The 23,580-nt window shown below is 32.7% G+C and overlaps 2 protein-coding genes across 2 annotated transcripts in view; both read right to left on the bottom strand.

Moving 5' to 3' along the window:
* Positions 1-357: 357 nt before the first annotated feature.
* Positions 358-1,677, bottom strand: LOC107862462 (transcription factor MYB1R1). Its single transcript, NM_001324835.1, is given in 3 exon segments — positions 358-793; positions 877-1,085; positions 1,311-1,677. Coding segments are annotated over 3 exon segments (846 nt in total). The 5' UTR covers positions 1,603-1,677; the 3' UTR covers positions 358-448.
* An 18,159-nt stretch (positions 1,678-19,836) lies between these two features.
* LOC107862461 (pentatricopeptide repeat-containing protein At1g74850, chloroplastic) overlaps positions 19,837-23,580 on the bottom strand; it is a 12,931-nt gene continuing 9,187 nt past the window's right edge. The window contains exon 4 of the mRNA XM_016708052.2: positions 19,837-20,660. Coding sequence (XP_016563538.1) covers positions 20,321-20,660 — 340 coding nt within the window. The 3' untranslated portion in view covers positions 19,837-20,320. The remainder of the gene's footprint in view (positions 20,661-23,580) is intronic.

The following is a 23,580-nucleotide window of genomic DNA, read 5'->3' as shown; positions in this document are numbered from 1 at the left end:
GCTAAACAACATAGCTAACATTCAACAGAGATGAGAATTCCACTTGATATTTTTCAAATTATGGGAACCACTGAGATACTTGATAGATAGTGAGCAGTGGAGAGTGGAGACCACACTAATATGCCCATTGATATTAATTAGCCACAACAAGAAGCATAAGGTCCAATGTTATTCATTGTTATTTTTATCCCAAGCTACAAAACAAATAAAGAAAACACTAACATAACATGACTAGGCATAAAACAGGTACAGTAAGGCATGACATATACAATAGGACCATTACATCTCATTTCTCCTTATATAAATATTATTAACTCCATTACAGAACACTCCCATTTGCCTTTTTTCTATGTTTTCTTTTTTTTTTTTTTGCTTAATTTGTTTTTCTAGCTTTTGGTTACTACTTACTACTATTATGCCTTTAATTTAATAGAGAGATTCTTGTATGTCATGCCACACTGATGATGCTCTCTCCATTACTAAAAGTTGACATCACTTGATATCTAGTAGATGATGATGATGGTGATGACAAGGACAATGTCAACGATAACGAAGATGACTCTATTGCAGAGCTCTGATTAGACACTGGAACAACAACAGGAACAGGCCGGAGGTATATAGATGAAGCGTTATAACTTTGGATTGGACTTTCTATTGGCTTGTCCATTTGTGCTGGTAAGACAAGAGGCGCAAATTTTATTGGCACAGATGTCACCTGAAATGCATTGATTTTGGAAGTTTCTACATGAGCTTCTTGCAGATTCTTTGCTTCTTCAGTTGGCAATACAGATACCTGTTTGTCATATAAGCAAGGTTAGAGTTACCAGTAAATCGATCGGTAGTTAGATGAAATTATGGGATTTGAGTGAGATATACCGAGTCAGTGGTGATATCGAAGAGGCTAGAACGGCGGCGGCGACGATTGAGGTTAGTTCGCCGGAGAAAGTATTTCTGAGCATGACTTGCAACCTGTGTCGGTGTGCGAGTCTTGACGAAGTTTCTAGAGATTCCTCTCCAGTCTCCTTTACCTACTTTCTGCAATCCCAAAAGGAATAGCTTGTGCTCCACCTCCGTCCATGGAACTCCTAAAAAATGAAATCCAAAAACAGCCAAATTGATCAAAGGAACACTACTACTATAACAACATAGAACTAGAAAATACTTGAAATCGGTGTAGAGGCTAAAAGGATATATGATCGATTAACAGTTGACTTAGAAAAAAATCAATAGACAGAAAAATTGAGAGAAACAGTTACTCCTCCATAATCCATATGAACAAAGAAACAGAGCAAAATAATCAGAGATCTGACCTCGCTTGCGCTCACGGCCACTACCGGAGTGATGAGGAACAGCGTCATCGGCAGAAGCATAGCCCTCATCGGCGACTTTAGAAGAAGAGTCATTGGTATTTCCGCCGTTGCTATTATTGTTGTCGTTAGAATTAGGCTGTTCATACTGAGAAAGATTGTTCAAACTCACACTCTTCCTCATGGGGTCCACCTTCACCCTCACACCAAACAGCATAATCTCTCCTCCGGACACGTCGGCCGGCGGCAACTCTCCGGCGGAGATGAAAGAGCTATGGCCGTAGGTTATCGTCATCAGAAGAAATGGAGAAGGCTATGCATATACCGGTAATGTATGTATATATAGTATATAGAGAGGGGTGAAAGAGAGGCGTGTGGAGAATGGAGATGAGAAAATATATAGAGAGTGGGAGACAGGTGTGATGGGTAAATAAAGGGAAAATGCATGTGGTAAAGTGTAACTTTAGTACAATTTGTGAGAAGTACGTGTCAAACATTTGACGGACGATTTATCCGATTCTTCTTCTTCTTTTTTTTTCTTTCTTTCTCTCACAGTTGTTTTTTTAATTGGAACTCACGTTTCTCAACCTTTATTCGCCCCATAGAAAAAAAAAAAAAAAAAAAAAACGAGAGAGAGAGAGAAAATTGACTAATTTTAGGTTAAAGAATTAAGAAATTCAATATTATTTTTGAACAACTTGGAGACAGATCTTTTATAAGCATGAATGTGAATACAAAAATAATAATCAAAATCGAATTTAATTGTGAATTATCTTTGCTCAATTGTGAATTGTCTTTATCGATAATAAGATTGACTGCTGATTTGTTTTTTTAATTTTGGAATAATAGCGCTTGGTTCCTTGATATTTTGTATTTTAAATTTACTTGTTGTTTGAAATATAACTAAACATGTTTATTCTTTAATAAATTAAATACTTCTTTGAATAATTTGGAAATTAGAAAATTGGGGAGTTAAATGAGCCAATGTTCTAGATAAAGAAATACCAAAATTGATGTAATTTTGGAAAGAGGTCAAATATACCAATTATGATAAATGATATGCATATACTCTTTGTCATATTTTGGGTATGAATATACCCTTATCATCAATGAAATGATACTATGTACCTCTCACACTAACGTTAGGAGCATATACGTACCAAAGTATGACCGAAAGTATTTACGTACCATTTATTCATAGTTCGGAATATATTTATCTCTTTTCCATTTTAATTTTTTTATTTCAAATTATTAACCCAAATCCTCTACCTCACCCAATAAACCCACTATCCGACCCGATCGCAATTAAAGTCTAAGAAACGTCTGTCTAACATACCCATTTTTCTCATCCCTATAACGATATACACACACAATACTATAACACTTACTACCATCAATTTTAAAAAAAAAAAACCACTAACCCATACTCCAAAACAACATCAAATATTGAATCTCTCATGTTTCAATCTTCAGTGAAATTTCATCGGAAAAACACCACCCACCATTGATCACCATCACATAGTCACTGTCTCCGTCAAATCAAAAACACCCCACCGACGAACTATCATCCCACCCCTAGTTGCGGCCACATTCGGCCTAATATCCACTCCTTTCAATCTGTAAACACCAACTAGCATCAACGATGAATTACTACAATTTGATGGGATTCACGTTTAAGAGAAAAACAAAAGGAGTGTCGGGGTTGGAACAAAAAATAAAGATCGGGTAGAGTTGGTTTGAAATCGGATTCGATGAGTTTACTGGATCGGGTAGTGAATTTGGGTTAATTATTTGGAATAAAAAAATTAAAACGGAAAAGAAATAAATGTACCCCCGAATGATGATAAATGGTACGTATATATCCTCTGTCATACTTTTGGGTGCACATATGTCCCTACCATTAGTATGAGAGTCATATATGTACGTATCATTTTATTTAAGATAGAGACATATTTACATCCAAAATGTGACAGATGATATATATATTACTCCCTCCGTTCCACAATAAGTTAATTGTTGAATTTTGGCATGCATGTTAAGAAAAAAAAAAAAAAAAACATAAATTTATCACGTTATTTCATTTTTACCCTCTTCAAAAAGTAAAGACATATGATACATCACCCCCAATGCACATTTAATGGAGGATAAATTTGGAAAAAAATTTTAACATTTACCTTGAATTGTGAACCATTCACTTATTTTGAAACACTAAAATTGCTCCAACAATTCACTTATTGTGAATCAGAGGGAGTAATATATAGGACAAAATTCAGAAATAACATATTTATCCCCTTAATTATGAGTTTCATAGCAACAGTTTTATAATTACATAATATAACAAGTTATATTTTGTATTTTTGCAAACTGTTGCTATAAAAATACAAATACATATGATTTTTACTGTCCTTATGAACGATATGTATTTTGTATTTTTACAAACCGTTGCTATAAAAATATAAATATATATTCTATAAAATATAATTTGATAAAAGTGTTGCTATTTTTTATAATTTAATATTTAAATATGTTACTTTATGTAGTTTTTCTAATATTAATATATACCATTATCATTAGATTGATATATTTGTCCATTTTCCCTATTTTGGCCCATTTGTCACCCCCTAGTTTGACTATTATCAAACACAAGGTCAAGTGTCCTTATTTCTAGGCTTTTTAGTTGAAGTATCTATTATCTTCTCTTACGTTGTGCTAAAGTTAGGGAAAATAATTTGATTATCTAATCCCAATTTTAACTTTGTGATATTCGCTTAAGGAATTTGAACTTAACCGTGCAAACATACCTTTTGGTTGAAATCTCAGTTTGACATAGATATTTAGGCTCAGATTCATAAGCAGTGATAATTATGCTTTTTTAAAGTTAACGTAACTCTAAATAAAACATATTTTTAAGTCAATAATAAATCTTAAAGTTTATTGGTATTGATGAAAAAATTTCGTACGATAAAGGAAATTGATTTTTTCCACTAAGTAATTTTTTGCTTCCCTCCTTTTATTTTTTTCTTTTTGATAATGGTTAGTCATGAATGATTTTGCTTTTAAAATGTCAAAGATGAAATTAAACAGGTCCACCTACCTAACAATAACATTATCTTCATTTTGGATTTAAAAAAAGGTTAATCCCACTTAAGATAATAGTTAGTGTACTAAACGTAGATCCATTATTCAATATTAACATGATTAAGCTTCCTACACAAGAATCAAAGTTGTACGGTGAGCTTATAATTATCAAAATTATGGGTACAAGTTGATGGGAAAAACAATAAAGGATCACGTGAAAAAGAAAAGAAATGCTTAACCGATTGATTAACTGACATATTTGTCTACTAATCATATTATTAATTAAGTACGATATTAGCAAGATGCCTTATTATTAATGTAAAGTTGTAAACAACAGATCTCGAAAAGCTTTAGTACTAAACTACAACTATGGATGGGTATATCCTTTCACAATTATTTGAATGAAAAATTATTTATTTAAGAAAATAGGTACTTGATTACGAACTAATTATTTTATCTGAAAGTGGCTTTAAATCTATATTAACCACCGCATTTATCCCCTACCTAATTATTATGTTACCCATTTGAGATTTCACTCATTGGTCATTTAATTCTTTTTTTTTTTTCCCCTTATAGTAGTACCATGATCACTTTTATTTAAACATGAAATAGTAAATATTTTAACATTCTATGCCATGATAGATTAAATTATTATAGGTCTTAATATTTTCATATTTATGTTATGGCATGAAAATAGTATCATAGAATCATCGGAATTGAAAGAATAATAACGTTTCCTTAGATGGTATATATCATATAACAAATTCATTGGGACTTCTCCGGGTTCGTTTGATATAAAGCAGCGATGTCCTATGGATTAAGATATTTCGTGATTATTTTATTTCACCGTTTTAATATAAATAGTGGGATAAAATAGAATTCGAATGAGCTAAAATTTCACACTAAATATGAGATAAAGTTAAGCTCAAAATTAATATTATCCTTATATCATGTATCAAACTAGCTATTATGAATTGGGATCTTGGATATATATCAAATTTGACATGTGTAGAAATAGAAGATTTTTTGGTTTAATCTATTAATTATATGGACATCGTTAAATCACGAGGGGGGCAGCGAAAGGTAGATGCAGACCACAAAATGATGAAAGGCTAATAAGTACAGGGCCCTACCAACACGATAAGACTCAACCCCCTTAATTATCTGCTTTATATAGAGAAGGAGATAATGTGTCACTCCAAATTTTGTGTGTTTCTTATATGCACGTTAATTACTAATTATAAATAAATAATTAATAGTATATGTATGATTAATATGTGATTTAATTGTAGTAAATTAATGTGATGTGACTTGGTATAAATATTGAATATAAATTAAAGAATTCAACCGTAATCGGATGCTATACCTACAGACCCATTGCAATGAGGACTGGTTTGGACTTTGAACGAGTAGACTTCAACAATAATAACGTACACAATGTGATTTTTGAAGTTTGGTATATACATCGGGTGTAAGTAAATTTTTACTTTCTGAGGAATGAAGTGTATGCAGACTTTACACCTATATTATGAAGTTAAAGAGATGTTGTTTTCGATATATCCTTTGCTCAAGTGAAGCAAGCTAAGTCAAATCAGATTTGAAAGGAAATATAGAAGTGAATGTCATTCTTCCTTCTACGGGTACAAGAATCTGTATACTAGAAACAATCACTTCAACTAGTTCAAGTTTAAGAACAAGAACACAATCAAGTACAGAAAATACCCTCAACTCAAGATCAAAGTGATCTTTATAAGAGGTGTATTTTATTTTCAGAAATAAAGATGAAACAAAAATGGCCAAGTCGTTCGAATTCACGGACTTTCCTTAAGAAAATAATTCCCCTCACTGTACCCGAGGTTGCGGAATTTTTCACCCAGGATAAAATGGCCAAACAAACCAATTGTAGTGGTACCTCAAACAATTGGAATATCTTCGAACTCACTGAACGTTTTGAGTGATCACACAGAATATTTTTTAAGTCAAGAAGAGTGTTTTTATTCTGAATTTTTTGTGTCTAAACCTGTGAATGAAAGCAGATTTATATAGCCATAACATGCCTCTTCCGAAAACAAGCAATGGTTCACTTTAAAGGTTGCACCTCTTTCTGAAAATTCAGAAAAATTTTCCTACGTTTTTATTTTGGTATATTCGGATCTCAAATAAACTTTGTCCAAAGAGATAGATCCCATCGATCAATCATTTGCCAAATCCAAATTCGAAACCGAAGCCGAGCCTAGCGAGCGACTACGGCGCGAGGCATCTCTTATTTCTTGCCTCACTTACCATGTAGAGTAAGTGTTCATGATTATAAACACTTCCAAGTTCTCTTCTTCCACCAATGTGGGAGAAAGAGTAAACTTTCTAATTTGGGAGTACACTTTTCATTTTAGTGTCTCCTTTCCTCCATCATTTTACTCTTCATTTTTCCATTCACACTTCTTTCATATACTACGAACCCAACAATCCCCCACGTGAATGGGGAATGGTTATTTGTTGTAAAAGTTTTACGGACAAATATGTGATCATCAAGCAAAGACTGATTGCATCTGGATAAGTGAGTTTCCCTTTGAACTTTCCGTACTGAACATGCATCGGTTGCACTCGGTCAATCGGTAGATTTGATATCTTTGAACAGTCGAGCTTTAATGTACACCTAGACAATACATGTCACACAACCAGCCTTTTAACATTTATGGTTCTCACGGTTTTATTCTTTTCAGCCATGAACACGTCCCGATTTTCATGAGAGCTTAGAGAATAGGCCTTTACTAACATTCTCTCTGAAGCGGCTTCCACTTCGATCTCACATAGGTGATTTCTAAACGTTCAATCCTGTAGATTAAACTATTTGGTCAAATCTGTCAAATTTAGATAATCATTAAAAGACTTTTCATCTTAAGTCTTATCCTTGTTTATTAAACATTGTCTATATCATGAGAATAGGTTGGGTTATTGACAATGTTGAACCTGTCAGACACAACTTTGTTTAATCTCCTTGAACCTAGCTCTTGGGATCTCCAGTCTACTAGGTAGAGTTACCGTCATGCTGACTCGTCCTAGGCCTTAAACCCATTCCCTTGGATGCTCTTTCCACTCCTTCTCTAGATAGGCCTTTTGTAAGTGGATCTGACACATTATTCTTTGACTTTACATAGTCAACAGTGATAATTTCACTAGAGAGAAGTTCCCTAATGGTATTATGTTTTTGTCTTATATGACGAGATTTACCGTTATACATCATGCTCCCTGCCTTACCTATTGCCGCTTGGCTATCACAGTGTATACATATTGGTGCCACTGGCTTGAGCCAATACAAAATATCTTTTAAGAAATTCCGGAATCATTCTGCTTCTTCACCGGCTTTATCCAATGTGATAAATTTAGATTCCATTGTAGAGCGAGCAATATTCGTCTGTTTGGATGATTTTCAAGAGACTGCTCCTCCACTGATAGTAAATACATATCCACTTGTGAATTTTACTTCGTTCGATCCGGTGATCCAATTTGCATCACTATATCCTTCAAGTACCGCAGGATATTTATTATAATGCAAGACATAATCTTGAGTGTATTTAAGATACCCGAAAACTCTTTTCATTGCCATCCAATGAGTTTTGTTAGGATTACTCGTGTCGACTCATTTTACTGATAACGCATGCTATGTCTGGTCGTGTACAATTCATTATATACATTAAACATCCCAATACTCTTGCATACTCCAATTGTGAGTCACTTTCACCTTCATTTTTTCGAAGTGCAAATCTCACATCCAATGGAGTCTTGGCAATACTGAATTCCATATACTTGAACTTGTCAAGTATTTTTTCGATATAATGAGACTGTGACAATGCTAACCCTTGTGGAGTTTGATGGATTCTTATACCTAAGATCACATCTGCAACTCCAAGGTCTTTCATATCAAGCTCAGAAAATTTTTCCTGCGTTTTTCTTTTGGTATATTCGGATCTCAAATAAATTTTGTCCAAAAAGATAAATCTCATCGATCATTTTCCGAGGTCGAAGCCGAGCGACGACGATAATGGCGCGAGGCATCTCTTATTTCTTGTCTCACTTACCATGTGGAGTAAGTATTCTTGATTATAAACACTTTCAAGTTCTCTTCTTCCACCAATGTGGGAGAAAGAGTAAACTTTCTAATTTGGGAGTACACTTTCCATTTTAGTGTTTCCTTTCCTCCACCATTTTACTCTCCATTTTTTCATTCACACTTCTTTCATATACTATGAACCCAACAGTGAAGAGGTCATTTGAAAAGTTCAAGAGAAAAGTTCAGTAAATAATACGATAATCGAAGTAAAGATTCACAAAATACAAAAAGAAAAACACTCAAAAGAAGGCTCTTTTTCCTTAATTTTGCCCCTTTTTAACGATTTCAAATGTACGATCCATATTCAACAAGAGAATATTGATCTTTCTCCCTAATTTCATTGTTAGTATTTCTTTTTGGATCGAATACCATTCTTCTTTTAACTTTAAACCCCTTGGAGCCTAATGGCTCCACAAACTTTAACAACTTCCAAAACTAATTCTGGATTCTAATAAGATTATCTTTAATTATCTCCTTATCTTTATTTATCTCCAGACTAAGAAAAATAATTATTGCTTCATAAGCTTTGTTTGTATTCCTTCTGGATTTGACAACAACCTTCACATAAAAATATAATGTGAACAATCATTGTTAAAGTTAATAATTTGCTTGGCACAAAATAAAAACCAATCAGTTTTCTACATAATTCAAAGAAATACTGGTTTTATGGCGAACGAACATATCTTAAGAAGATTCTTAGCATTATATAAAAGAGAGAGTAATAAAAGTAAAAAGATTTATATACGTGATATTTATTGGTTGGCAATAGAGTTTAGTCTTCATAGTAGGGTTGATTTTGAAATTTGAATGTAATACTTTCTAGGATTATTTTGATATTAGGGAAAAGACATCGTTTTCACCCCAAACTATATCCGAAAAGTCTAAGTCACACCTAAATTATACTAGTGACCTATTACACACCCACAATCTAATTAAATTAAAATTGAATAAATTTCGTCTAAATAATACCCAAATTCACAGAGAAATATCAATTATAAATTGAAATGTGGGTATTTTGAAATGTGGGTTATGGGTTCGAATCTGTAGACACGTGATTTCGTCCTCTTAAAGTTCAATTTTTATTCACTTTTACCCGTTTTTATTTTATCCTACCGTGTACCCTCACCCGTGTGATAATCCCTCCACAAAATAACAAAAATAACAATCCCCTAACTAATTTTATCTTATCCTAACAACCTACCCAATCAAAATAAACCACATTACACCCTACCCCTACCCCTACCCCTACCCCCCACCTCACCACCCCACACCCTACCCCTTACCCCTACCCACGTGTACCCACGGCCCCACCCACTCTCACAATTCACTCTACATAGTACACACCGATCTGGGAAGGCAACATATACACAAAAAGAAAAAAACACTCAAAGAAATGGAGAAAAATTCATCTTCTTGACCTCACAAAAACTTATCAACACTCTCTAGCACACACACATAGAGAAAATTGTGAGGGAGAGATATCTACGAGAGAGAGAGATTTGAGAAACGAAAAATAATAGAGAGAGTGAGACGGATCGAGAGGTGCCTAACACCTTCCCCTCGGTCAACAGAATTCCTTAGCCGGAATCTCTGTTCGCAAACCAGTTTAAAGAGTCAAATGGTTTTGGAAAGGATTATCTAACGGTGACTTGGCACACCAGATTATGCCAAGTGGCGAATCTGAGTAAAAAGTGTAAATAATCCTTTTTCCGAAGCAAATTTTCATTTCTTGTCACTTAATAATTAAAACCCTTTCGAACGTTAATTTATAACTATATTTTTGGAGTACGTAAAAGGGGTGTGACAGAATCCAACTCGTATTTTTTTTTTGGTAACTGATGGGATTATATTAAGTAAAAGTATGTCTTAAAGACTTAATACAAAACAAAAGTCATTACTGCTCCAAGCAGAAACTGTTTAAGCGCTTCTAGTTGGGGCCAAAATTGAGTAACCCACATTTGGTTCTAACAAAATCAAAAGGACATAGCACTAATAACAAATTTCTTTCTACTTGTAATAATAAAGGAAAAAAATAAAAGGGTAAGTAAATTTGTGAATTCATTGATGAATTGATGGAGATTGAGAGAAGGTAAGGAATAAAAAATGGAGTTGAGGAAGAAATGAGAAAAGAAAAAGAAGTTAGAGATGAAGAGTAAAAAAGGAAAAGGAAAACCAAATTAAAAGGTAAAGAAAGAAAATAAAAATTATATAACTATAAATCAAAAACTAATTAAATATAATTGATTGATAAAATGCAATTGAATAATGACACGTGTATGTTTTAATCTGCTTTTAATTTTCCTTTCTGCTTTTCACGCGCCTAAAACGAGTATAAATAACGCGCCTTAGAATGAGTGTCGCGGGGAGGTAATAGTTTCACTTTTTTATAGTTTAGGTGTATAATAGGTCACTAGTATAGTTTAGGTGTGGCTTAGACTTTTCGAATATAGTTTAGGGTGAAAATGATGTCTTTTTCCTTATATTATCATACATTTATATGTCAATAAAAATATCGGAAACTTTTATTATTAATGTTATTATTATTTATGAAAGTTTGACTTGTTCTTTACCTTTTTTTTATATATGACATGAATTGAAATTTGTGATATTACTGCTATTATTATGAGATAACGAGGCATCATTGAACTTCCCTATCTAGTAGTATAATCCCATATATAACCACCATCATATTAGCCACTTTTTGTTCAACTAACAAGAAGAAAATATCAAAAACTAAAAACAAATTGAAGAATTTTATCTTTTTTTCAGTAACATATTTTCACAAAATATTTTCACGTGAAAGTATATATAAGCCGTCCGTTTAAGCATATTCACGTAATAAAATGTTGGGAAGCAGTTGTGGAGATGCTACCTTCTTCTTCTTTTTTTCTTTTTTGTCAATTTATAAGACGTGCATTGAAGGGAGCTTAGAGTAACTGATAAAATTATTGTTATGTGATCAGGAGATCACGGGTTCAAGCCTTAAAAATAGCTTTTGATAGAAATACAAGATAAGACTACGTATAATACACTCTTATAGTGGGACTCTTTCCCGAATCCTACACATAGCAGAAGTTTTAATACACCTGTTTGTTTTTAATAAGCCGTCCGTACGTGGAAATAAAGGAGCAATTAAAGTAGGATCATCAAGACAATAGAATGTGGGGGTAAGAGTAAGTGGTGGGTTTCAATTGAATTACTCACTTTATGACTATAATACTCTACTATTGGAAATACCTGTCCATATAAAAAAGGTTTTATCATGTTACGGGATACTCTTTTATTTTTTTATCAATTAAGACGCTTAAGGGGGTTTTGGCCTTAAAAATTATGAGTATTTGGAAAAAAATACTTTTTGTATTCAAAGTAAATATAATTTGAAAATTATAGTTATTTTTAATCATAAATATAAATTGAAGTCGTTATTTAAAACTTCATGAGTAATTTGGAGTGAATTACCCTATACTTTTTTCTTTTAATAATTTGTCCTTTGACCTATTATTTACTTACGAAGTCATAAAAAAGGCCTATTTAACTACAATATGGACCAAATAAAATGCTATAATTAGAGTAGGAAACATGTTGATCTTTTGGGAGCTCTAAAGGTCATAGAGTTAGTTTATGCCACAAAACTAGGCTCTCTAATAAACAAATTAAAATTAACGAGAATCAAGATTCAAAATATGAGGTTTGATTTCCTCTTCGTCGTAGGTTTGATTAAGGTGGTAAATCCTTAAATTAATCAAGTTGTCAACTATAGTAATTATAAATTCATTGATCCGCTCATTCTGTTTTTTCTCTTCCTTAAACAGACACTACTTCCAGCGTATAATCTTAAATAGTTATACGAACTACAAATATGAACCACTTTAATAATTTTATCATATAGTAGTAGTAATACATTATTTCTTCTCTATAATTTGTACTTTGGACTATCGGAGATCTCGATGTTCATGGTAATTTTCTTGAAACGAATGGACTGAGAGAATATTGCCCTTTGAAAAAAATGCAGGGTTGAATTAGTCAAGGGGTGATCTCGAGTATCAGTGGAGTTAGAATTTTAAATTTTATGAAATTCTAAATATTAGAACACGACTTCAAGTGTTAGTAAGTCAGCTCAAAATTTGATATATGTATATACGTAATGATTTTTTAAAGGCATACACTGTTTGAGTTATCATCTATGAGACTTAGTTTCCATACTTCCATCAAAACATTATTTTTAGAATTTTAAGAAGTTTCCTAAATAATTCCTTCATATCATACACATGCAAAGTCTCAGAATATTTTTCTTTAGTCATTGATGAATTCTATTTCTTAGATTTCATCAACTAGCATATAGTAATAATTTAAAAAAATAAAAAAAATAATAAGTTGAAGAAAGTAAGCAGGCAACGGCGCGTGATTTACTGGATTACTTTCGTGTATTTTTGTCAATGGGATTATCCTAAGCTACTAATCCACTATATTAATTTAATTAAGACACCATTTTCATGTGAATTGTGTGGTCAAAGTAATTCTTTTGTCTCTTTGCTTTTGGGAGTTTATATTATCATTCATATATGATACTTCTTGTCTTCTCCCTCTTTGACCTAATTTACTCCTTTGTAATTTATATAATGCATTTTAGGGTAGTGATTCTAGAGTTCCCACTAACTTTTCTAAACGAGATGGATGGATTATTGGTATCAGATTGGGTTGTGTAAAAAATAATACTTAAACTTTGTTTCATGTTGAAATTAGAAGGGTTCATATATATGAGTAAGTTGATCAAGAAGTTGCTGATAGACATTAAATAATAAAAAATATTATTGAGTGTTGGATGAAATTTATAACACAAATACAAATTTGAGCTAAAATTATTCGAATCCTATTGAACTTATAACAATCACACTAGCTTCGCACCTGCTTGCGCCAACATACATTCAATGACATAAAACTATACATTCGTATGAAAAACTCGTTATAAGTTGGATGATCTTATTGAATTCTGTGAAATAACTAGTAAGTTGAATAATTACTTTTAAAATGAGAAAAATTAGCCAGCTTATTAATAATTTTTATAGAAGAAAATGTAAGTTGGATTATCATTTGAGAAATTCCCTTATCTCTCTTGAGGATTGAAGTGACTCTACTTAAGATGATAAAAGGTCAATAATTTACTGTAAACATGATTTGATTCCATTACAACCACCAGTAATCATAAGCATACTTATGGGTAGAAGAAGATGAAGGATCATGTGAAATAAAAATGATGCTTAGCTATTTAACACATATAGGGGATAGAGTACTTTATTACCGTGAATTTAGTTGAGCTCAATATTTTCATACGAACACATATTGAGAAAAACTTCAATAAGCGAACTATAAAAGTTAAATTTATTAAATATAAATTTTGAATGTGCTTATGATTTTAATGGTACACTTGGCAAGTAAACGTAATTAGGTCACTATCATACTTAGGATAATGAGACAAAGCTTTACAACATGTTATGGTATGGTTATGTCCCCTTTCAATTATTTGATTCAAGATAATGTTTACTTATTTCTAGCTACCTATTCTATCTAAAAAGTACCTTCAATCTTTATCGATACACCTTTTATCCCCTAAAAAATAATTACATGTTAGGCCAATTGATAAATTGACATGTTAATCATTTTTTAATTTTTTTTTTCTAATGTTTTGACGTGTTCCTTTATTACTATTTTCTTAAATAAAGTTAAGGGCAGGGGAAGCGAAAACGGAGAATGAATTACAAGACGGAGAATCGAATCTTTATCAACAAAGTAAAAGTGAGATAGTCGACCAACTGAGCAACTATTTCGTCTGTCATGATAATTTATTTATTAAGCTTAAATAAAGGAATCAAATAATTTATTAACCTACAATTTTGACATGTATAAAATGGAAGTTTAATTAATCCTTTTCTATCTAGTTAATGAACACCTTTAAATCAAGATGGGACAGTGAAATCACTTATTGATAAGAGGTTTATAATTGCCATTAAGGCCCTACCAACACAAAATAATTAATAAGATGATCCCCGACATGTAAATCTTTTGCATTTTTGTATTAACGATTTGTTATTATTGAAAGAAAAGGATATATAACAACTGCAATTTATTTTTATTTTTTTGATGATTAGAAAACTTAACTCGAGAATATTGTGTTGATTAAAGTTGCATTTATTTAATTTTTGATTTAATGGCTGCACAACTCTAACAACTTCCAAACCTAATTCCTGATAATAAAACAACTGCGATTAATTAGCCCATTAATCTCTATTTAGTCCAAAGTTACAGGAAGATTTTTTTCTAATCTCTGTGTTTTGTCCTTGATTAATCTGGTTTTGATAACGACAATTTCCAAATATAATTATCAAATTATTATAATTAATTAATTTAATGAGATAAAAATACACGTTAATTAGTCATATGTAGTTAAGTATTAAAGGTCTATAAACAAGTAAATATCATACGTTTGCAGCTAATTATATTACGTGTGGATTTATTTCTATTTTTTTCCTGGACCACCCTATGTAATGAATTTCTTTTAGAAATTAAATAGAACATATATGCTTCATACTTTAAGATTTAATGCGAAGTCCAAAATATTTTTTTGTTTAAGGTGCAGAGATCGTCGAATATTAATTTCTTGCTTTTGATGTTTTTTATTTAATACAAGAATTCTAAAGGTCACAAATTTAGATTATCACATAAAATATATAGCAAGCGAGAATCAAGAATACGAGGTTTAAATTATCATTAACGGGGTAAACTGTTTAATAATAATCAACTTGTCATATTTTTGTTATGATAATTAAGTTTTTTTTAATTAACATAACATGTTGATCTGCTCGATCATGATGCTTTTGTCTTTGTGAGACAAATAATATCTTCATCCAATATAATCTTATAAAAGATACGCACTACAACTATGGACCACTTCAATATATGACTGACAAAGTACTGTAATCAGTGGCGGATCCATCTTGTAATCAGGGGTTCATCTGAATTCTCTTCGACAGAAAATTATATTATTTTTACATGGTTAAAAATATTTTTATGTATATATAGTAGATGTTGAACCCCCTTCGACTAATCCGTATGTTTACTTCTGAACCCCTTCAATAAAAATCTTGACTCTGCCACTGACTATAATCCATTAATTATCTCATCCTAAAATCTGTACTTTGGATTTTGGGATCTCAATGTTAGTTAATTAGTACTCCTTCCGTCCATCTTTATTAAGGTGTATTGTGTCAAATCGATAATGGATACGTAAATATAGACGGAGAAAATACTAACTCCTATTTTACTTGTCAAGAACATTAGACTAGGAGAAAAGTAAAAGATTGTGAATTAACAATTTATAAATGTTTTAACTCGATAAATTATTTTTTTCATTTCTCCATGTTTAGTTGGCGAAAATTTTTGGAAAAATATTTTCTCGAAAAAAGGAGTTCCTTAAAATGAGGTAAATACTTTGCAAATGAAAGTAGGAAAAATAAGTTTCGTAAACGATATACCACACACATAGTAGGGGTGTATATAGGCCTATTTGTTTTGGGTTTTTCAAATAACAAATCAAACTAATTATATCGAGTTTTTAATTTATAACCAAACCAAACCAGCAAAAGTTAATTTTTGGGGGATAAAGTCTTCAAATACTTTGCTAGTGAAAGTAGGAAAAGTAAGTTCCGTAAATAGTATACCACACACCTAGTTGGGGTGTATATAGGCCGGTTTGTGTTTTGGGTTTTTTAAATAACATATCCAAACTATTTGTACAAAAGTTAGTTTCTTTTGGGTAAATTCTTCATCTGAATCATGTAACAAATATTTCTTTAGTATTTACAACTATCTAATTAAAGTGTTTCTTAAGGAGATATATAAAATGTGTGATTTAAATGAATAAACCATACGTAAAATCTCAATCGTTTTTTAAAAAAGCTTAAATAAAAAATACTTGTCTTTATCATGTGTGCAAGCGTGCAATCGAAACATATTATAATTCAAATGTCTAAATGAAATTTGTTGATAAATTTAATGAGTAGATCATGTGTTAAGCAAGTTTTATTAAGTTAAGACAAGGTTTTCATGCGTACTATGTCAATGTGGCAAAGAGTAACAAATCCTTTCTCAAATTCGCCCTTTGCTTTGGGGATTTGATGTTAACGTTGACAGTTCTTTTTCCCAAATCATTTTATGTGTTACATTTAATTGGACATAAATTTTAAGATGTTGATTATTTTTTTAATACTACATGATTTTGAAGACTTTCTTTTTTAAAAGTAGTCTTTGTCCCAACTTTTCAGTGATTTAATTATGGAAAAATTAGCTAGTACTATAACTTATTTTTACTAAACTACATAAAATCTCTAACATTTTTGTTAGTTACCTAAATTCCTTTTTTTAAAATTACCGGATGTATCTCTCTTTGTTTTAATTAATATATTACGTATTTCGATCAAATAGTTTCAGAAATTAATGTATCTTAGTAATCAAAATTATGTATCCGGATGCTAATTATGTATTCGAAGATTATAAAATAAAAGATTATTTGTAATTTAGCAAAGTGTAAGAATAGTGAGTAATTAGGAATAACGTTGTTGTGATTTATGAAATTTCTTAAAACTTGTTACATATATGAAAATATGCATAGGAGTGAAATGTGTCATATATTTCAGAAGCTTCAATTGAAAGTTTTTACTTCTACAGTGTGTAAAAACCGAACCGACCGATAAATCGAACCGATAAAAATGTTATTGATTTATTGTTATTGGATTATTGGATTATTGGGTTAATGATTTTTTAAGTATAAATAACATAAATACCAACCCTTTTGGAAGTAATTATATTCTCTCCCACTTTTTTAATTACTTTACTCTCTCTTCCTATTAATATACATAACATAGCCGACATATACATAGCATTCTGTGTATATGTTGAGATTTTTGTAATATGTTTAGGGAGTTGGGATTTTTTGTAATATTGGAAACATAAGTTGTGTATTTGTGTAATTTTTAGATTTTTGTGTGGTTTTATGAAAAAATTTATTGGGTTATTAGTTCAGTTCGATTTTTTCTTATTGGGTAAATCGATAACCCAATAAGATATATATATATATATATATATATATATGACTTATTATATATTTCTCTTTAATTTCTATAAATTGACAAACCTATTATTTCAATTATACAAACTCTTAATTTCTCCTAACAATGTTTAGTTCAAATTTGAAGGTTCTTGTAAATTAAAACACATCATGTAGGATTTTTGGTGTCAATTCGTTTTTTTTTATGTTAGCTACTTCTATTTCTATTTTATGAGTATTTTCTTATCGGTTAAATCGAAAACTGAATCGTTAAGGAGTAAAAATTTATAAACCGAAAACTGATAAAAAATATCTTATTGATTTGGTTATTGGTTTAGCATATTTAAAAACCAATAGTATATAAAATCGAACCGAAACTAACAATTCACACCCCTAATCACACCTACGAAAGTTCACAAAGAAGTACAATTTTTTTGCTCTTCTTTACCTAATTAAAGTACTCATTAAAAATGTATTATGTATGATCAATCCATTTAAGCGTGTGATTTTAGAATTCCCACTAACTTTTCTTAAATAAAGAATAGAATCTGATTTATAAAAATCTGGGTTGTTTCCAACGATTGAAGAAGTTAAGTTTTCTTCATGTTGAAGAAACCTCTAAGCCATCTCAAATTAAGTGTAGAAAAGGGAGATACTCCCCAATTAAGAATTCTTTATATCTATCTTTCTTTTAATATGGAAATTGAAAATTAGAGTGAGAAAAAATATAATCTAACCATGAATATATGATAAATATGTAAGGAAGATATTTGTCTTGCATTCATAATAATAAATCAATGTGATGCACGTAATTATTTTAAACCAGACGTTGCAAATGTAGAGCGACATGCATGAACCTTGTATCAAATATTTTTCGAAACTCACTACATATAAAAGCCATGAAAGAGTTGTCACTATGAAAAAGTGTTGTCAAGTGGAACCTTCATCCTCTCTAAATTAGGTCAAACAAACAAGAGTTACTTTTCTTCTGCTTTTATTGCGAAAGTTTGGCTTCGCGCAGCAAGTGGTTCAGGGCTACTCTTGTTTCACCCTTGCATCATCAATCGATGTATAGGGTAAGGATCTTTATATATCCTCGATGTATATAAAAAGGTTGCACTCCATAAAGTAGCTCTCCCTATGTACGTTTATGTAATCAGCACCATGCTAATCTATATGAAATTGGACCATTTAGGATTGATATGCCAGTACTACTGAATAAACTAATCTTCTTAAGTCACGCAACTTGAGCAAAGCATGTCAAAAAGGAGGAGAACTTAAAAAGTAATTGTAACTTTGGTACTTGCTATAATCAACTTTTCTTCTCTTTTCGTTTAAATTAATCAACTTTGGCTCTTAACCAAGTTGAAGAACAAAACCAACCAATCTAATCTCAAACTCTGCCTAGGTTCTATTTCGACCTTGTATATAGGATGAAAAGTTAAAAACTTTTCAAAAGTTGATAGAGCCCAAAAGTGAAAAGCCCACTATTCTATACCATGGGTAGGAAAAGCTACAGTCTAGAGACTAAAGTAGTAATAAAGTGGGTAGAATATCCTAAAGTGATAACCGTATCTGAATAAGATAATCTCTTTGATGCAACCTCATAATATTGAGTATCAAATTTGAATACTATGTTTTTACTCTTTTGTTTTTTTCTAAAAATTGTCAGCCATGATAACCCTCTGCAAGTGGCAATAATTAATGAAGTTTGAGGCTGTTGACCAGATCATGCCTCGTTTGAAATTCATTCATTGCCAACGCCCAACAGGTTATATGTCCAATGGAAAAAATAATGTACACTGGAAAATCAAACCTTCCATTATATTTCTGTAAAACAACATATTTTTAAAGTTCACAACTTTCATACTTCGATTAAAAGTACCAAAAAAACAAAAATGGCGCTCTAAACAGTAAAATGTCATAAAAAGAACTACATGGGCTTACACCGACGGCATAGAGATCAAACCTGCAAATCTGTAACTACGGAGGCATGAGTTTATCGGGTGAAATATAGAAAAACCATATTCCATTTGTGCCACAAATAAAACGATCAACACTACAGCTATGTTCGCTAGTAAATATTAGTCATAGTTGAGACATGTTGGATTACACGACCTACATTACTGTCAAAATTCTTACGAATTATTATTCGTACGAGCAATCACTAGTACTAAGCTAGAACACTTGGGGAGAAATTCATTCTCCAGATAAAGGCGAGCACCCGAGATGACAAGGGTAACTCCAGAAAGAAGTATGCTAATGACTATATTGATATTGTGCAATCCTGTGAATACAGCAAATTTAACGGACACAAATGCCATATCTGCTATTAGCAGCATGAATTAGATCCAACCTATAAATTTCTCAGAAGAATCATTTCGATTTTAGCATTGAACACTCTCAATATACATGTGCACGGAAAACAGCTGTGTAAGTCAGCGCGTTCCATCTCTTCCACTCCCCGTTCCCTGTCCCCCAAGCTGGGTGCCAGAATTTTGAAAACAACATGAAATTTTTAGCACTCACTCAGCAGCTTCACAAGGGGATTGCACCTGTTTGACAGTTTTCTGCAGCTGAGGTCGAAGGAAGTGATGCCAAGGCATAGATAGATCAAAAATCAGAGCATGGGCAAGGTAATTTTGTGTCCTCGTTTAGTAGGTCAAAAGCCAATGCAAGCTCAACAACCTTCTCAAGCAGATTGCATTAAATATCTCACTTATCTGCTCAAACATTGCTTGTCATGAGTTGTGGATCTGATTTTGTGCGCCTCTCGCTCTCAGCATTCACACTTTCTGATCTTTTTGCATCACTCTTGGATGCATGTGTTCCCAAAAGAGAAATGGGAGAGTTACTTAGAGGAATTAGTCTGTCACCTTTTGAAGCTTCCGTGGATGGTTCGGAGCTAGAAAAAGAACGTTTGAGCTGAGTCTTTTGACAGACTATCCGTCCCTTGTTCCACCCAGGGAAACTGAATGATGATGAAACAGTATCCTTTAGAAAAGAATATGCAGCCTTAGCAACTGGTAAGTCCCTAGTTATTGAACTCTTCTCCGTCTGACCTCGTCTGAGTCGCAGAAAGCAATCAAGTAAATTAAATTGAAAGACGAGGAAAAATATGAAAAAGACAACCAAATACATTAAAAATACAGTTAATTACTACTCCATTAACTATTTGCTATGCTATGTAAACACTTGTTAGGTGAGAAACAGGTTATAGACGGAGATACAGACACTTTGAAAATTACGGCTACATGACATATTAGGAGATTTTTATTTTTACTCCTTAAAATAAAAGGGCAGCCCGATGCATTAAAGCTCCCCGTAGTGCGGGGTCCGGGGAAGGGCCCGCCAACAAGGGCCTATTGTACGCAGCCTAACCCTGCATTTCTGCCAAAGACTGTTTCAAAGGCTTGAACCCGTGACCTCCGGGTCACATGGCAACAGTTTTACCAGTTACTACTAAATTATCTAAAAAAAAAAAAACATCCTAAACCACAAACTGGGTCAAATTTCCTTTCCTTATCGGTGGTGAAACAAAAATTACATAGATGGACAGTAGAAATTGTTATTTCCACAATATATTTGAGTATGCAGAATCCGTATAGCAGAACAACTTCAACTAGTTCAAGTTTATAAACAAGAACACAATGAAGTATATCAAATACCCTCAACACAAGATCAAAATGACCTTTCGAAGAGGTGTATTTTATTTTTCAGAAAAATAGATAAAACAGAAATGAATAAGGCCAAGTGGTCCGAATTCACGGAGTTTCCTTAAGGAAATAATTCCCCTCACTGTACCCGAGGTTGTGGAATTTTTCCTCCCAGGATAAAATAGCCTTCAATTCGACTATAGCGGATTTAATAGCCTTTAATTTTTCCTCCCAGGTACCTCAAATAGTCGGATTCTTCGAACGCACTCAACAGTTTGATTGATCACAAAGAGTATTTTGAAGACAAGAAGAGTTGTGTAATCTGAAAATTTCTATATCAAAACCTGTGGATGAAACCAGGTTTATATAGCCACAAGATGCCTCTTCAGCAAGGTGGCATTGGTTCAATTTAAAGGTGTGTTCACTTTTCTGAAAATGCATGTCTGTTTACTTAAAACAGTGCATCATTTTATTGAAACAGTACATACCAGTTCGTGTGAAACATTGTGTCATTTCATCGAAACATTGCATCAGTTTGCTGAAACAGTGCATCAGTTCACTGGAACGGTGCATCTGTTTACTGTAACAATGCTCTGTTCATTGGAACAGTGCATCTGTTCATCGGAGCAGTGCATCTATTTGCAGAAACAATGCATCAGTTCAGTTTCAGCACTGCACTATTTCGAAAAACTGTATGCATGTATAAATGGAGAATCAAAACACATTGCTGCGTTTTACTGTTTGGTAAATTCAGATCATCAAATAAAATTTGTCCAAAAAGATAAATCTCATCGATCGATCATTTGCCAAATCCAAATCCAAAGCTGAAGTCGAGCCGAGCGAGCGACGACGACGACGGCGCGAGGCATCTCTAATTTCTTGCCTCACCTATCATGTGGAGTAAGTGTTCATTAATATAAATACTACAAAGTTCCCTTCTCCCACCAATGTGGGAGAATTAGTGGACTTTCCAATTTGGGAATATACCTTCTAAATTGGTATCTCCTTTCTTCCACCATTTTTCTCTCCATTTTTTTCATTCACACTTCATTCATATACTATGAACCCAACAATCCCCCACATGAATGGGGAATGGCTATTTTTTTCGTAAAACTTTTACGGACAAGTATGTGATCATCAAGCAAAGACTGATTGCATATGGATAAGTGGGTTTCCCTTTGAACTTTCCGTAGTGAACATGCATCGAATGCACTCGGTCAATCGGTAGATTTGATATCTTGAACCGCCGAGCTTTAATGTACACCTAGCAACACATGTCACACAACCAGCCTTTTACCGTTTATGGTTCTTACGGTTTTGTTCTTTTCAGCCATGAACACGTCTCGATTTTCATGAGAGCTTAGAGAATAGGCCTTTACTAACATTCTCTTTGAAGCGGCTTCCACTTCGCCCTCGCATAGGTGATTTCTACACGTTCAATCCTGTAGATTAAATTATTTGGTCAAATCTGCCAAATTTAGATAATCATTAAAAAACTTTTCATCTTAAGTCTTATCCTAGTTTACTATACATTGTCTACATCATGAGAATGGGTTGGGTAATTGACAATGTTGAACCTGTCAGACACAACTTTGTTTGATCTCCTTGAACCTAGCTCTTGGGATCTCCAGTCTGCTAGGTAGAGTTACCGCCATACTGACTTGTCCTGGGCCTTAAACCCATTCCCTTGGATGTCCTTTCTACTCCTTCTCTAGATGGGCCTTTTGTAAGTGGATCCGACATATTATCCTTTGACTTTACATAGTCTACAGTGATAATTCCACTAGAGAGAAGTTCTCTAACCGTATTATGTCTTCGTCTTATATGACGAAATTTACCGTTATACATCATGCTCCCTGCCCTACCTATTGCCACTTGGCTATCACAGTGTATACATACTGATGCCACTGGCTTGGGCCAATACGGAATATCTTCCAAGAAATTCTGGAGCCATTCTGCTTCTTCACCGGCTTTATCTAATGTGATAAATTCAGATTCCATTGTAGAGAGAGCAATACACGTCTGTTTGGATGATTTCCAAGAGACTGCTCCTTCACCGATAGTAAATACATATCCACTTGTGGATTTTACTTCTTTCGATCCGGTGATCCAATTTGCATCACTATATCCTTCAAGTACCGCAGGATATTTATTATAATGCAAAGCATAATTTTGAGTGTATTTAAGATACCCAAAAACTCTTTTCATTTCCATCCAGTGAGTTTTGTTGGGATTAATCGTGTACCGACTCAATTTACTGATAGCGCATGCTATGTCTGGTCGTGTACAGTTCATTATATACATTAAACATCCCAATACTCTTGCGTACTC

The sequence above is a fragment of the Capsicum annuum genome, chromosome 3, assembly GCF_002878395.1.
Source record: "Capsicum annuum cultivar UCD-10X-F1 chromosome 3, UCD10Xv1.1, whole genome shotgun sequence".
Taxonomy (NCBI): Eukaryota; Viridiplantae; Streptophyta; class Magnoliopsida; order Solanales; family Solanaceae; genus Capsicum; species Capsicum annuum.
The sequence above is the reverse complement of the archived record's forward strand: the minus strand, read 5'-3'. Positions and strand labels throughout refer to the sequence as shown.